At 48.0% G+C, this 14,678-nt stretch overlaps 1 protein-coding gene across 1 annotated transcript in view; it reads left to right on the top strand.

Moving 5' to 3' along the window:
- Positions 1–12,998: 12,998 nt before the first annotated feature.
- Positions 12,999–14,678, top strand: part of LOC143956085 (uncharacterized) — a 211,311-nt gene continuing 209,631 nt past the window's right edge. The window contains exons 1-3 of the mRNA XM_077466215.1: positions 12,999–13,505; positions 13,595–13,819; positions 13,909–14,130. Coding sequence (XP_077322341.1) covers positions 13,401–13,505; positions 13,595–13,819; positions 13,909–14,130 — 552 coding nt within the window. The 5' untranslated portion in view covers positions 12,999–13,400. The remainder of the gene's footprint in view (positions 13,506–13,594; positions 13,820–13,908; positions 14,131–14,678) is intronic.

The following is a 14,678-nucleotide window of genomic DNA, read 5'->3' as shown; positions in this document are numbered from 1 at the left end:
CGTCATCTCCCCCCCACTGTAATATCCACGTCATCTCTCCCCCACTGTAATATCCACGTCATCTCCCCCCCCCACTGTAATATCCACGTCATCTCCCCCCCACTGTAATATCCACTTCATCTCCCCCAACTGTAATATCTACGTCATCTCCCCCCACTGTAATATCCACATCTCACCCAACTGTAATATCCACGTCATCTCCCCCCACTGTAATATCCACGTCATCTCCCCCCACTGTAATATCCACGTCATCTCCCCCCACTGTAATATCCACGTCATCTCCCCCACTGTAATATCCACATCATCTCCCCCACTGTAATATCCACATCTCCCCCAACTGTAATATCTACGTCATTACGTCATCTCCCCCCACTGTAATATCCACATCTCACCCAACTGTAATATCCACGTCATCTCCCCCCACTGTAATATCCACGTCATCTCCCCCCACTGTAATATCCACATCATCTCCCCCCCCCACTGTAATATCCATGTCATCTCCTCCCACTGTAATATCCACGTCATCTCCTCCCACTGTAATATCCACGTCATTTCCTCCACTGCAATATCCACGTGATCTCCCCCCACTGTAATATCCACGTCATCTCCCCCCACTCTAATATCCATGTCATCTCCCCCCACTGTAATATCCACGTCATCTCCCCCACTGTAATATCAACGTCATCTCCCCCTACGGTAATATCCACATCTCCCCCACTGTAATATCCACGTCATCTCCCCCCCCACTGTAATATCCACGTCATCTTCCCCCACTGTAATATCCACATCTCCCCCCACTGTAATATCCACATCTCCCCCCACTGAAATATCCACGACATCTCCCCCCACTGTAATATCCACATCTCCCCCCACTGTAATATCCACGTCATCTCCCCCCACTGTAATATCCACATCATCTCCCCCCACTGTAATATCCACATCTCCCCCCACTGTAATATCCACGTCATCTCCCCCCACTGTAATATCCACATCATCTCCTCCCACTCTAATATCTATGTCATCTCCCCCCACTGTAATATCCACACCTCCCCCCACTGTAATATCCGCGTCATCTCCCCCCACTATAATATCCACATCTCCCCCACTGTAATATCCACTTCATCTCCCCCACTGTAATATCCACGTCATCTCCCTCCACTGTAATATCCACATCTCACCCAACTGTAATATCCACGTCCTCTCCCCCCACTGTAATATCTATGTCGTCTCCCCCCACTGTAATATCCATGTCATCTCCCCCACTGTAATATCCATGTCGTCATCTCCCCCCACTGTAATATCCACGCCCCCCCCCCATTGTAAGATCCACGTCATCTCCTCCCACTGTAATATCCACGTCATCTCCCCCCACTGTAATATCCACGTCATCTCCCCCCACTGTAATATCCACGTCATCTCCCCCACTGTAATATCCACGTCCTCTCCCCCACTGTAATATCCACATCATCTCCCCCCCACTGTAATATCCACATCTCCCCCCACTGTAATATCCACGTCATCTCCCCCCACTGTAATATCCACATCATCTCCCCCACTGTAATATCCACTTCATCTCCCCCACTGTAATATCCACATCTCCCCCAACTGTAATATCTACGTCATCTCCCCCCACTGTAATATCCACGTCATCTCCCCCCACTGTAATATCCATGTCGTCATCTCCCCCCACTGTAATATCCACGTCATCCCCCCCCACTGTAATATCCACGTCATCTCCTCCCACTGTTATATCCACGTCATTTCCTCCACTGCAATATCCACGTGATCTCCCCCCACTGTAATATCCATGTCATCTCCCCCCACTCTAATATCTACGTCATCTCCCCCCACGGTAATATCCACGTCATCTCCCCCCCACTGTAATATCCACGTCATCTTCCCCCACTGTAATATCCACGTCATTTCCTCCACTGCAATATCCACATGATCTCCCCCCACTGTAATATCCACGTGATCTCCCCCCACTGTAATATCCACGTCATCTCCCCCCACGGTAATATCCACGTCATCTCCCCCCCACTGTAATATCCACGTCATCTCCTCCCACTGTAATATCCACATCATTTCCTCCACTGCAATATCCACGTGATCTCCCTCACGGTAATATCCACGTCATCTCCCCCCACGGTAATATCCACGTCATCTCCCCCCACTGTAATATCCACTTCATCTCCCCCACTGTAATATCCACATCTCCCCCACTGTAATATCCACATCTCCCCCACTGTAATATCCACATCTCCCCCCACTGTAATATCCACATCATCTCCTCCCACTGTAATATCCACATCTCCCTCACTGTAATATCCACATCTTCCCCCACTGTAATATCCACTTCATCTCCCCCACTGTAATATCCACATCTCCCCCCCACTGTAATATCCACATCATCTCCCCCCACTGTAATATCCACGTCATCTCCCCCCACTGTAATATCCACATCATCTCCCCCACTGTAATATCCACTTCATCTCCTCCACTGTAATATCCACGTCATCTCCCTCCACTGTAATATCCACATCTCACCCAACTGTAATATCCACGTCCTCTCCCCCCACTGTAATATCTATGTCATCTCCCCCCACTGTAATATCTATGTCATCTCCCCCCACTGTAATATCCATGTCATCTCCCCCCACTGTAATATCTATGTCATCTCCCCCCACTGTAATATCCATGTCATCTCCCCCCACTGTAATATCCATGTCGTCATCTCCCCCCACTGTAATATCCACGTCCCCCCCCATAGTAACATCCACGTCATCTCCTCCCACTATAATATCCACGCCCCCCCCCCATTGTAACATCCACGTCACCTCTAGCACTAGCAGGCAGATCCAGGGAGCAGATGAGGTGGGCGGGGATGATGTCGTCAGCACGTCGCTCACCTAGGCCGCCGCCGGGTGTACCAAAATGGCCGCGGCTCCGGAGCTAGGCTGAAGCCCCGCGGCCTTTCCTATGGGCTCAATCTGCGGATCGGCAAACCATGCGATCCGCGGATTGAGAGGCGAGAGCCAGATGTAGCCATCACGAGCCATAGGTTCCCCACCCCTGAACTAGATGGACTTGTGTCTTTTTTTCTACCAGACTATCTATATGTAATAAACATTTACAGGTCTATTTTTTAAAAAATTGTTGACCAAGTATGACAAGCATTCGCCATACTATGACAAATTCTGGTCGTGATTTATTTCATAAAGTGATTTCCTATGAACATTGGCTCCATCTAGTGGCCATAATGTGGAATTTTAGGTAGTTCAGGAGAGATACCTCATTATGGCCACTAGATGGGGCTGACAGTCATAGGAAATCACTTTGTTATCTCCTTCACACCTAAGGGTAAAACAAATGTTCATGCCTAAGCACAATTTTGCAACTTTGACATGTGTTAGTAAATCTGTACATATCATCACAACTACTTTGTGCCTCCAGGTGGATTATACCGCATTTGTTTCAGGTCAAATTGGGCTTTCATTTGGTGGTAAATGGTGATTGATGTCTCCTGATTTATTTATTTATTTTTATTATCAAAGGAGAACTGGCCCAAAATAGTAAAAAAAAAAAAAAAAAAAAAACACTTTTTTGGGGAAATGTAGCTGTATATTTCTCGTTACAACCATAACCTTCCACCAAAGAACTACCCCAAATAAATTCTCCTGCTCCTGACGATTGCAGCGATACCACATACACTATATTACCAAAAGTATTGGGATGACTGCCTTTACACGCACATGAACTTTAATGGCATCCCAGTCTTAGTCCGTAGAGTTCAATATTGAGTTAGCCCACCCTTTGGAATGAGTTGGAGCAGAGATTGCGTGCCAGACCTCACAAATGTGCTTCTGGAAGAATGGTCAAACACTCCCATAGACACACTCCTAAACCTTGTGGACGGCCTTCCCAGAAGAGTTGAAGCTTTTATAGCTACAAATGGTGGGCCTGGGGTAGGCTGGGCCGTGGGACAGGGTGGAAAATTCCCACCAGGTTGCCTAACTTATATTCAAAATGGCTGCTGTCTGCTGACATTTTTTTTTTGTGCAGGAATTTGACCGATTGGCTGTGTTGCTCCCGTGCTGCATTCCCGGGAGTTGTAGTCCGGACCGCGCTCGAGTTCCTGGGTGGGTGGAGAGAAATGAGCAGCAACATGCAGCAGTCAGAAGCTACAACACCCCAAGACTGACTCTTCAGAGGCGGGGTACGCACGTCACATGACTGCAGACAGCCCAAGTCTCCTGTATTTGGCTGCGGGCTCCCCGGACACCCACGAGCGCTGGGCGATCTCCCGGCTGGACCAGAAGACAGAGCAGCCGAATGGAGTACGGCCGCTCGGGTTGCTCTGTCCTCTGTCTGTGGCCAGGGGAGAGGGCGGGACGGAGCCGGGAGCGCTCCGCTGGTGGACGCTGAGGCAGAGATAATGGGTATACAGTAGTGATGGCCAAACGGTTCGCCCGGCGGTCGTTTTGCGGCGAATTTCGGCCGTTCGCCGTCCGCCCGGTCGGCGGACTATTGCCGCCGTTCACCCGGCGGACTTCCATGTTTACTGGGAAAAAGAACTTTGACCTATGATGACACATCCATCATGGGGTACAGGACAGCCAATTGAGACATTACAGCACATGGACACTTGGACATTCCCCCTAACTTATAAATAGACCCGATCCGGCGGCCATTTTACATTCTTTCTTCTGTCACTATAGGGAGAGGTTGCTGTGTGGAGCAGGGAGAGATTGCAGTGACCCAAATCGCTAGCTATTTGGTACACAAAAGTTCTTTTCAGGACTGGTATAGGTGTTAGGTGTAGTTCAGGATATAGGTTTGAGGCAGAACTGTGCTAGTGATTGTTGCAGCAGCCTGAGTGTCTTTTGTCAGCTTAGAGAAAGGGACAGGATGCTGTGTGCTGCAGGGACAGTCAGTTTAGTCATTAGCTGTTACTATCAGGTCCACAAAAGTGCTATTTCAATTATTGTTCCAGTAGCCTCTGTTTTGTCAGTTTATATAGGGACAGGCAGGAAGCTGTGTGTGAGGCAGTGAGGGTCAGTTTAATCAGTAGCTGTTACTATTAGGTCCACAAAGGTTCTTTTCAGGATTGGTATGGTAATAGGCTTGTACACGTATAATATTCTTTCTTCCAAATATAGAAAGAATATTATACTTGACTGCTGCCCTTCTGCTGCAGTCTGCTAATCATTCACAACCTACTTGTTCCACAAAGGTCCTTATAAGGACTGGTAACTTGGTCTAGGGTGCTACAGTACATAGGGTTGAGTGAGGTACAGTCTGCTATTCCATAAGGACTGGTATAGGTCCACAATACATAGGGTTGAGGTGCACTACTGCTGACTGCTGCCCTATACTTAAGCAGTCCTTCATCAGTATAAGGGACTGATGTACAGTCTGCTAATCAGTCACAACCTACTTGTTCCACAAAGGTTCTTATAAGGACTGGTAACTTGGTCTATGGTGCTACAGTACATAGGGTTGAGTGAGGTACAGTATGCTATTCCATAAGGACTGGTATATGTCCACAATATATAGGGTTGAGGTGCACTACTGCTGACTGCTGCCCTATACTGCAGCAGTCCTTCATCAGTATAGGGACTGACGTACAGTCTGCTAATCAGTCACAACCTACTTGTTCCACAAGGGTCCTTATAAGGACTGGTAACTTGGTCTAGGGTGCTACAGTACATAGGGTTGAGTGAGGTACAGTCTGCTATTCCATAAGGACTGGTATAGGTCCACAATACATAGGTTTGAGGTGCACTACTGCTGACCACTGCCCTATACTGCAGCAGTCCTTTATCAGTATAAGGACTGAGAGTTTTGTCACAGGGTCATTTAAAAAATGACAGGCAGAGGAAGAGGCAGGCCCTTCCGCGGGGGTGGTAGGGGTAGGGCAGGAGCAACAGACTTGAGCCAAAGTGGGAAGTTGCAGAAGGTGCGTTCAATTCATTTAAAGGACGCACCAGACTTGGTTGAGTGGCTCACTCAGCCTTACTCTTCTGCACCCTCCTCATCCTCTCGATCTGCAGCCTCTTCTTCACTCTCTGCTATGTGCACCCCCAAAGACACTACCACCAACAACACCACCACCACCATATACCTTCCGCTTGAGTCATAGGAATTATTTTCCGATCCATATCAAGACATTTCTGATGCGCAGCCACTCTTGGTATTGGATCAGGAAGAGGAGGTAGCAACAACTGCTACTCAGCACTCTGACGACAGTACCCAGATCAGCCCAAGGAGGAGGTTGGTCCCCCGGTGTTGCTGCCTACTCCGAGATCTCTACTTATAGCGGTGGGGAAGGTGACGTCGATGATGACGTGTCTAGTGATGTCACGTGGGTGCCCACAAGAGAGGAAGAGGAGGGGAGTTCAGAGGGAGATATGGACCAGCAGATAGGGAGGAGAAGCAGGAATAACTTACATTGCACAGGAGGGACAAAGCAGACTGCAAATGTATCAGGAGCGAGTCATCGACCATGTACGGTCACATCTGGCGCTCCCAGGACACCGGCACATGGCTCTGCAGTGTGGGTTTTTTTAACGTGTCCGCTGCTGAAAATAGCGTTGCCATCTGCAATCTTTGCAGTCAACGCATTAGTCGCGGTAAGCCCAACACTCACCTAGGGACGACCGCCTTAAGAAGGCACATGAGCAGCCATCACCGAGCCCAGTGGGAGCAACGGAACACACAAAGCCACACTCCAGGCTCTCACCGTCCAGCCTCGTCTTCTACTTCTCCTTCTCTCTCCTCACAATTGTCCTCCACTCCACCTTCCATCACGCCAAGCTCATGTTTTTCTGCAAAAAGGCAGGCTTCCGTGGGCCTAATGTTCGAGCGTAAAAAAATTATGACGCCGGATAACCCTCTTGCCCAACGGTTGACGGCTGGCTTGTCAGAACTCATAGCCCGCCAACTACTGCCATATAAACTGGTGGACTCGGGGGCCTTTCACTAATTTGTGGCCATTGGAACACCACAATGGAAGGTCCCAGGAAGGAAGTATTTCTCACAGAAGGGCATCCCAGAGCTATATGGCCATGTTCAGCGGCAAGTGAATGTATCTCTGGCACAAAGTGTTGGTGCCAAGATACATCTGACCACAGACACGTGGTCCAGCAAACACGGGCAGTGAAGGTATATCACTTTTACTGCCCACTGGGTGAACCTTCTGACGGCCGTCAAGCATGTAACCCGTGGCATCCGTGTAGATTTTGTTTTACCGCCACAGATTTCATGCAGGCCTGGCCCTTCTTCTCCTCCTCCTCCTACTCCATCCAAGAGCCACACTGGCCCGGCACTCCTTTCAGCTTTGCGTTCACAGGCAGATCAGTGGCTAACACCGCTCAATTTCACAGTTGGTAAAGTGGTGTGTGACAACGGTGCCAATCTGCTTAGCGCATTGAAACAGGGCAAAATTACGCACGTGCCATGCATGGGACACGTCTTAAACTTGGTCGTGCAGCGATTCGTTGTCAAATACCCTGGGGTCCAGGACATCTTGCGGCAGGCAAGGAAAATCTCGGCCCATTTCAGAAGATCTTACACGGCCATGGCTCGCCTTGCTGACATTCAGCCGCGACACAATCTGCCGGTCAGACGTCTTATTTGCGATTGCCCGACGCGATGGAACTCAACCTTCTATATGCTTGATAGGTTGCTCCAGCAGAAACGTGCAGTTAATGTCTACCTGTATGAACTAGGTTCTGGGGAGCTGTTTTTTTTTTCACCGCCAGTGGCTGCTCATGCACGACGCATGCAGACTTCTGCGCCCATTTGAGGAGATCACCAAACTGGTGAGTCGCAGCCATGGCACCATCAGTGACATGGTACCTTATGCCTTCTTTATGGAGCGTGCATTGCGTCGTGTCATTGATCAAGCTGTGGAGGAGCAGGAGCGGGAAGATGAGGAAGTCGCAATGCTGGATGAATTCCCAGGGGGGGCTACTCTATCTGAGACAAGTGAACAACAGGAGTCTGAAGAGGAGTCAGAGGAGGATGGTGCCGGGACGGGTGAGGAGGAGCAAGAAGAGCATGCTTTAAACCTTTGTGGGATCCCTGTTGTGCGTGGATGGGGAGAGGAGAATGAAGAGGACGACATTATCCTGGATGATGAGCAGGAGCCAGGCCACCACACCGCTTCCAGTTTAGTGCAAATGGGGGCCTTCATGCTCCAGTTTTTTAATAGGGACCCCCGTATAAAAAGCATAAGGGTCAAGGACCAGTACTGGGTGGCAACGTGGCGGAAATGTTACCGCCGTCACAGAGGGCTGGCAGAATGGAGCACTTCCAGGCCTTGCTTCGAGAAATGCTGCATTCTGCTTTTGCGTGCGCTGGCAGAGGAGCAATTCCCACTCCCAGAGAAGGAGTTGCGGGTACCAATCCAACAGCGCCTGCAAGAAGAGGCCGGTTTGAAGATGTGTTTGTGACTTCGGATATGAGGTCATTCTTTCTGCCGACCCATCGACAGGTGTCATCCGGATCCAGCATCAGGGAACGCCTAGACCGTCAGGTGTCCGACTACATCGGGTTAACGGCCGATGTGGACGCTCTGAGGAGTGATGAATCCCTGGACTACTGGGTGGGCAGGCTTGACCTCTGGCCAAAGCTTGCCCAATTTGCAATCGAACTGTTGGCTTGCCCCTCGTCCAGTGTCCTGTCCGAAAGGACGTTCAGCGCAGCAGGGGGGATCGTGACCGATAAGCGTACTCGCCTAGCTCACGACAGTGTTAACTACCTCACATTTCTAAAAATGAATGAGGCATGGATCTCGGAGGAATTCAACACATGTGACCAGTAGACCATGTATATGTCTATAAACAATTTTTTTAATCGAGCACACAGACCTTCTTTCTTCATTTGGCTTACTTCCTTGTCCAAAAAAAGCACACCGTACTATATGGCCGTACCCTCCTCTTTGGAGAGGTTGAGCAGTGTCATATTTCTACTGGGGCTGCTTATTATGAGGGGCTCTTACCATCCCTGTGCTGTGCTGACTTCCTCCTGGGGCTGTACCTCTGCTTTGCATATTATGAGGGTGACAAGAAGGTCAGCCCAGTCATCCGACTGCTCCTGAAGGTTCGGACCACAAAGCCCCTGTTGAGAGTGTCTGTCGGCGCACGCAGGTGGACGCACGCGGGTGCGCGCTAACGTAGGCGGGGGCGCGGATGTCCTGATGGGTGCACGCGGGTGCGTGTTAACGCAGATGGGCGCACGCGGGTGCGCGCTGGTGTTGAGCGCACGCGGGTGCGCGCCGTAATGGCTCTTGGCACCAAAGGGGTTACTTAAAGGGACCTGTTGCCTTGCCTCCTTGCTGTCCGGTCTACAGCGTTCCTGTCGTGATCCCTTTGCACCCGCTTGATACTTGCAACTCCTGTGGCCCGGCTTACCCTGACGACCACTTGTTTGCTGCCTGTCCACGACCCCGTCTTGTCTGTCCTTACAGCAGGGCCGCAGACCTGTAGAGGACTATGTAACTGAGTTCAGGCGGTGGAGTTCCGATACCAACTGGAACGCCGCCGCCCTGCGCTACCAATTTTGTGCAGGTTTCTCTGAAAACTTGAAGGACGAGCTGGCCCGAGTGGGTATCCCAGAGACTTTAGAAGCTCTCATTAACCTCTCCATACAGATCGACAGGAAGTTAAGGGAACGGAGATCAGAACGCTCTGCCGGTCCTTCCCGTCCAGTTTTGATGCTTCCACGAGTCACCAGCTACCCTCAGCCAGCTTCTTCTGCTCCGGTGTCTTCTTCCTCCGATTCTTCCGAACCCATGCAACTTGGTCTCCTGCGGCCCTCTCTCACATCACAAGAACGTCTGCGTAGGAGGACTAATAATCTGTGCCTGTACTGCGGGGAACCCAGACATTATGTAAGGACCTGCCCAGCTAAGCTCCGTAAGTGCCAAGCCGCTACTACTGTTCCTGTATCCACCTTACCTGATTACGCTTCTCATCTGGCTGTTTCCGCTCTCTTACAGCTTCCAGGAAGGAGTATCCGGGCCACCGCAATTATTGATTCTGGAGCTTGCAGTGGCTTCATGGACTTGACCTTTGCCATCAAAAATCACGTTCCCCTGCGACCCCGGGCGAAGGGACTCTCAGTACACTTGGCCGACGGATCTGTTCTTAAGTCCGGGCCAGTTACACAGGAAACAAGACCCCTGTTGACCACCATCTCTGAGAATCATCAAGAACTTTTATGCCTGGACATTATTGATTCTCCCTTATTCCCAATCATCCTTGGCATGCCCTGGCTGAAGGCCCATAATCCTCAGGTTGACTGGCGCACCGGGAAGATTAACTTCTCCTCTTCATATTGTAACCAGCATTGCTTAATTAAGTCTACCGACATTTTTCCCCTTCTTTGTTGTGCCTGGAAGCTGACAAGGAGATTCACCAATCTGTCCCTGAGGCCTATCACGAGTTCTTGGACGTTTTTAACAAGAAAGGTGCCGAAACTCTCCCGCCACATAGGCCTTACGATTGTCCGATCGAGCTCCTTCCTGGAGCCGAAATTCCCTTCGGAAGGATCTTTCCTCTAACTGAGCTGGAGTTGGGCACCTTGAAGACGTATATTGATGAGAACTTGGAAAGGGGATTCATCCGACCCTCTACCTCCCCTGCGGGAGCCGGAATCTTTTTTGTGGAGAAGAAAGACCACTCGCTGCGCCCCTGTGTTGATTATCGGGAACTGAATAAAATAACTATCAAGAACCGGTACCCTCTACCTCTTGTACCCGAACTGTTCCAGAGACTAGGGACGGTGGCGGTATTTACTAAGCTGGATCTTCGCGGGGCCTATAACTTGGTCCGCATCCGAAGTGGCGACGAGTGAAAGACTGCCTTTCGCACCCGGTTCGGGCATTTCGAGTACCTGGTCATGCCCTTTGGACTATGCAACGCACCTGCTACATTCCAGCACTTCGTGAATGACATCTTCAGGGACTATCTTGACTTGTTTGTTATAATTTATCTTGATGGCATCTTGATCTTTTCCCCTTCTCTGTCCGAGCACTGTGAGCACGTCAAAAAGGTGTTAACCAGACTATGTTGTCATGGCCTGTATGCAAAACTAGAGAAATGCGTGTCTGAGCAGCAGAGTATTCAGTTTCTGGGCTTGATCATCTCTGTGGAAGGCATTCAAATGGACTCACAGAAAGTTTCCGCCATTCTGGACTGGCCTGCTCCCTCCGATAAGAAGGGCGTTCATCGTTTCGTGGGCTTCGCCAACTTTTACCGGAAATTCATCAGGGGGTTATATATTAGATAGGTTAGGTTCGATATTTTGTAGATAGGCAACTCATATTGATTAGTGGTTCAAAATTAATAATAACTACTGCAGTAGGGAACAGACACAAAAGATACGCTCAGCATCTTTCCAAAAAACCGTTCTCCTTTATTATGACGCATGTGAAGGTTTTTATACTCATGATTACGTAGGCATCACATTAATATTACAATTGTATGTTTATGGTAGCAATGGGCGTAGCATAGGTAGGCTAATTCTAATCAGGACTTGAAAGAATGCAAAACATGTACTGAAAACATTATTAGGGCCGTGTGCACAGTGGGGAAATTGTGCAAAACATATCAAATAGAATACAATTATATGTAGAACCTACAAATTTCCATTACATTCTGATCCAAGATATTGATCTCAGCGGTGCCTCCAGATGTAGCGCTATTCTTTTCACACTCTGCGGCTCCTGAGATATGGTCGCGCCTCCTGAAGAGTATTTAGGAGCAGAGTCTCCATAATCTGTGTGATCAGGACAGGATCTCTAACATGCGCAGTGCCTCCACTCAATTGGGGCTTGTGAATAGCAAGTGAAATCCCAACTGAGAAATGTATCTCCACATAGACGGTAATCCACACAGCTTTGTATTTGAAAGTCCATGTATTGAAGAAATAACATTCAGTGAACCGTCCAACATAAGGTATTTTCCGGACAGGAACGTGAAATCATTAACAGTCTGTATGTATGTCCCAGTGAGGAGGAACTGCAGCACTTACACACTCCGTGTTCTCTCTAAGCAAGAATCCACTGTTCTCTTTCTGCCACATGTCTCTTTCCTCCCACTTACCTCATCCTTGGTGAGAGAGAGAGCATAGCGGCCATATTGAAAAGGGGGCAAACAAGGGCTCGGCTCATTAGAGCTTACAATCTAAGTTTATTATATATATATATTTCTCTCCACCTTGTTGGGAGTGGAGGTGACCCCATCTATAAGGATATACAGTACACACACAGATCACAAGGTCGTGTTCGTACTTTGATTCACTGCATTTCCTCTGAGCTCCACAAGGTGGTGATCGCACTTCTACCTAGACAGGAAGTGATGTCAGGTACAGACAGGAAGTTCCGGGTGAGAGGTCAGTCCAGAGGCAGTAAAGAGGAGGCATTGCTGGAAATGGCAGAAAAGGCGGTAATAAGATTTTATTTTCTATTCACACCCAGAACCCCCCCCCCACCCCGTCATGTTCCGTCCTCTTCCTCCATAGTCACTGTGACGTCTTTTATTTCCAGCAGATGATGATGCACACATATATAGTGTGGAAACCTAGATTAACCCTTTCAGTATCAGAACATTTCCTTACCTATGGGCATTTCCTTCATTTTGGAGATAAATTACAGTATTTGTTCCTCTAAACAAACAGCACTGACAATAAATAGACAAGACAATGACCATCCTGACCATACATGACCTACAACGGGCAATTATTACACCACACAGCCAGATTTACCCCTTCAGGATCAGAACGTTCCCCCAGTTACGGGGCCGGAATATTGTCTTCATTTTGTTGGCGTGTCACCTTTCCTATCAATCGCCTTCTCACCTCATCAGTCTATACCAGGGGTCTCCAAACTGCGGCCCTCCAGTTGTTCAGGAACTACAAGTCCCACCATGCCTTGTCATGTCTGTGAATGTCAGAGTTTTACAATGTCTCGTGGGATGTGGATTTCCGCAACAGCTGGAGGGCCGTAGTTTGGTGATCACTGGTCTATACTAACGGACCATATGACTTTTATTAGTAGTGGGGGATGGGGGAGGATTGGAATATGTATGTCTTTATTTTAGAAGAGTCAAATAGGAAGAAAGAGGGAAAATGTCATTTGTAGAAAGAATGTCCTGAAAACAAATTTTTCCATATTGATCCAAGTCTCAGATATTCATTCACACCATCCCCCACCATGATCAGGTAGATGGGTAACAATCACCGAGAGGATTTATACACAAACATGTTTGTTAGAACAAATGTTTTATTATATATTCAGAGTGGAAACCTCGGGGGTGATAATATTGTTGTTAAATAAGAGTAAAAAGAGGAGGATGAGGAGTATGGTGTGATGAAGCAGCTTTCTGAAGGACATCATGATGGAGCAATCAAGTAACAGAAACCCACCAGAGAGATGTCCCCGTCCTCTGTATTCCCAGGTTTCCTCAAAGGAAAATCACACCATCCCCCACCATCATCAGGTAGATGAGGAACAATCACTGATAGTATCATTAGGATCTGTACATTATCTGCATTGTTACCATTGATGTCATTTTTATTATATATTCAGTGTGGAAACCTGAGAGATCCTAAAGTTGATGCTCAAGAAGAGTTTAAAATGGCGGATGAGCAGTATAGAGCGATGAAGGAGTTTTTTGAAGGAAACGTGGATCTGTATAAGGATTTCATGATGGGACCACATAATACCAGAAACCCACCAGAGAGATGCTCCAGTCCTCCTCTGTATTCCTGGGATTCCACACAGGAAGATCACACCGTCCCCCACCATCTTCAGGTAGGTGAGGAACAATCACTGATAGTATCATTAGGATCTGTACATTATCTGCATTGTTACCGTTGATGTCATTTTTATTATATATTCAGAGTGGAAACCTGAGAGATCCTAAAGTTCAGGTTAATGAAGAGATAAAAGAGGAGGATGATGAGGATGGGGTGATGGAGGAGTCTCTAAAAGAAGACAAAGATCTGTACCAGGACACCATGGTGGAGTCATCCAGCTACAGAAACCCACCAGAGAGATGTCCCCGTCCTCTGTATTCCCGGGATTCCACACAGGAAGATCACACCATCCCCCACCATCATCGGGTAGATGAGGAACAATCACTGGTAGTTATACATTATGCACAAGCATGTGTGTTACAATAAATGTTTTATAATATATTGCAGATTATGTAAGTAGGTAAATATCCGGGGTCAGTTAAACTTAAACAACTAACAGCAGCTGAACACCATAACCCAGATACTGGGCACAGAAATGTAAAAAATAAAATAAAGTGCAGCGCTTGTTCAATAAATACGTGCAAAAATGGTGACAATCCAAAACCAAAATAAAGTGGCATTCAAACGAAATCAATATTAACATATAAATGTGCAATAAAAAATGAATGAAAATTAATTCATATGCGAGTTCATAAATCATAAATAAATGTCCATAGAAATATCAAAAAAATTCAACAGATAGTGTGACTCGATTGAATAAAAATAATAATATACTTGACCACATGGGACCCGTCACCTTTAATCACCACTAATAAGATGAGGTCTTACCAGATCATCAGCGACCCCCCTGTTTAAGGGAGGTCAGTCAGCGCGTATAATGTCACAAATTCCGGCTCCAGGCGACCAGACGTGAA

Source organism: Lithobates pipiens, unplaced genomic scaffold, assembly GCF_037356315.1.
Source record: "Lithobates pipiens isolate NorthernLeopardFrog02 unplaced genomic scaffold, aLitPip1_a1.2 Scaffold_35, whole genome shotgun sequence".
In the NCBI taxonomy this organism is placed as follows: domain Eukaryota; kingdom Metazoa; phylum Chordata; class Amphibia; order Anura; family Ranidae; genus Lithobates; species Lithobates pipiens.
This window is presented reverse-complemented; position numbering and strand designations above follow the sequence as displayed.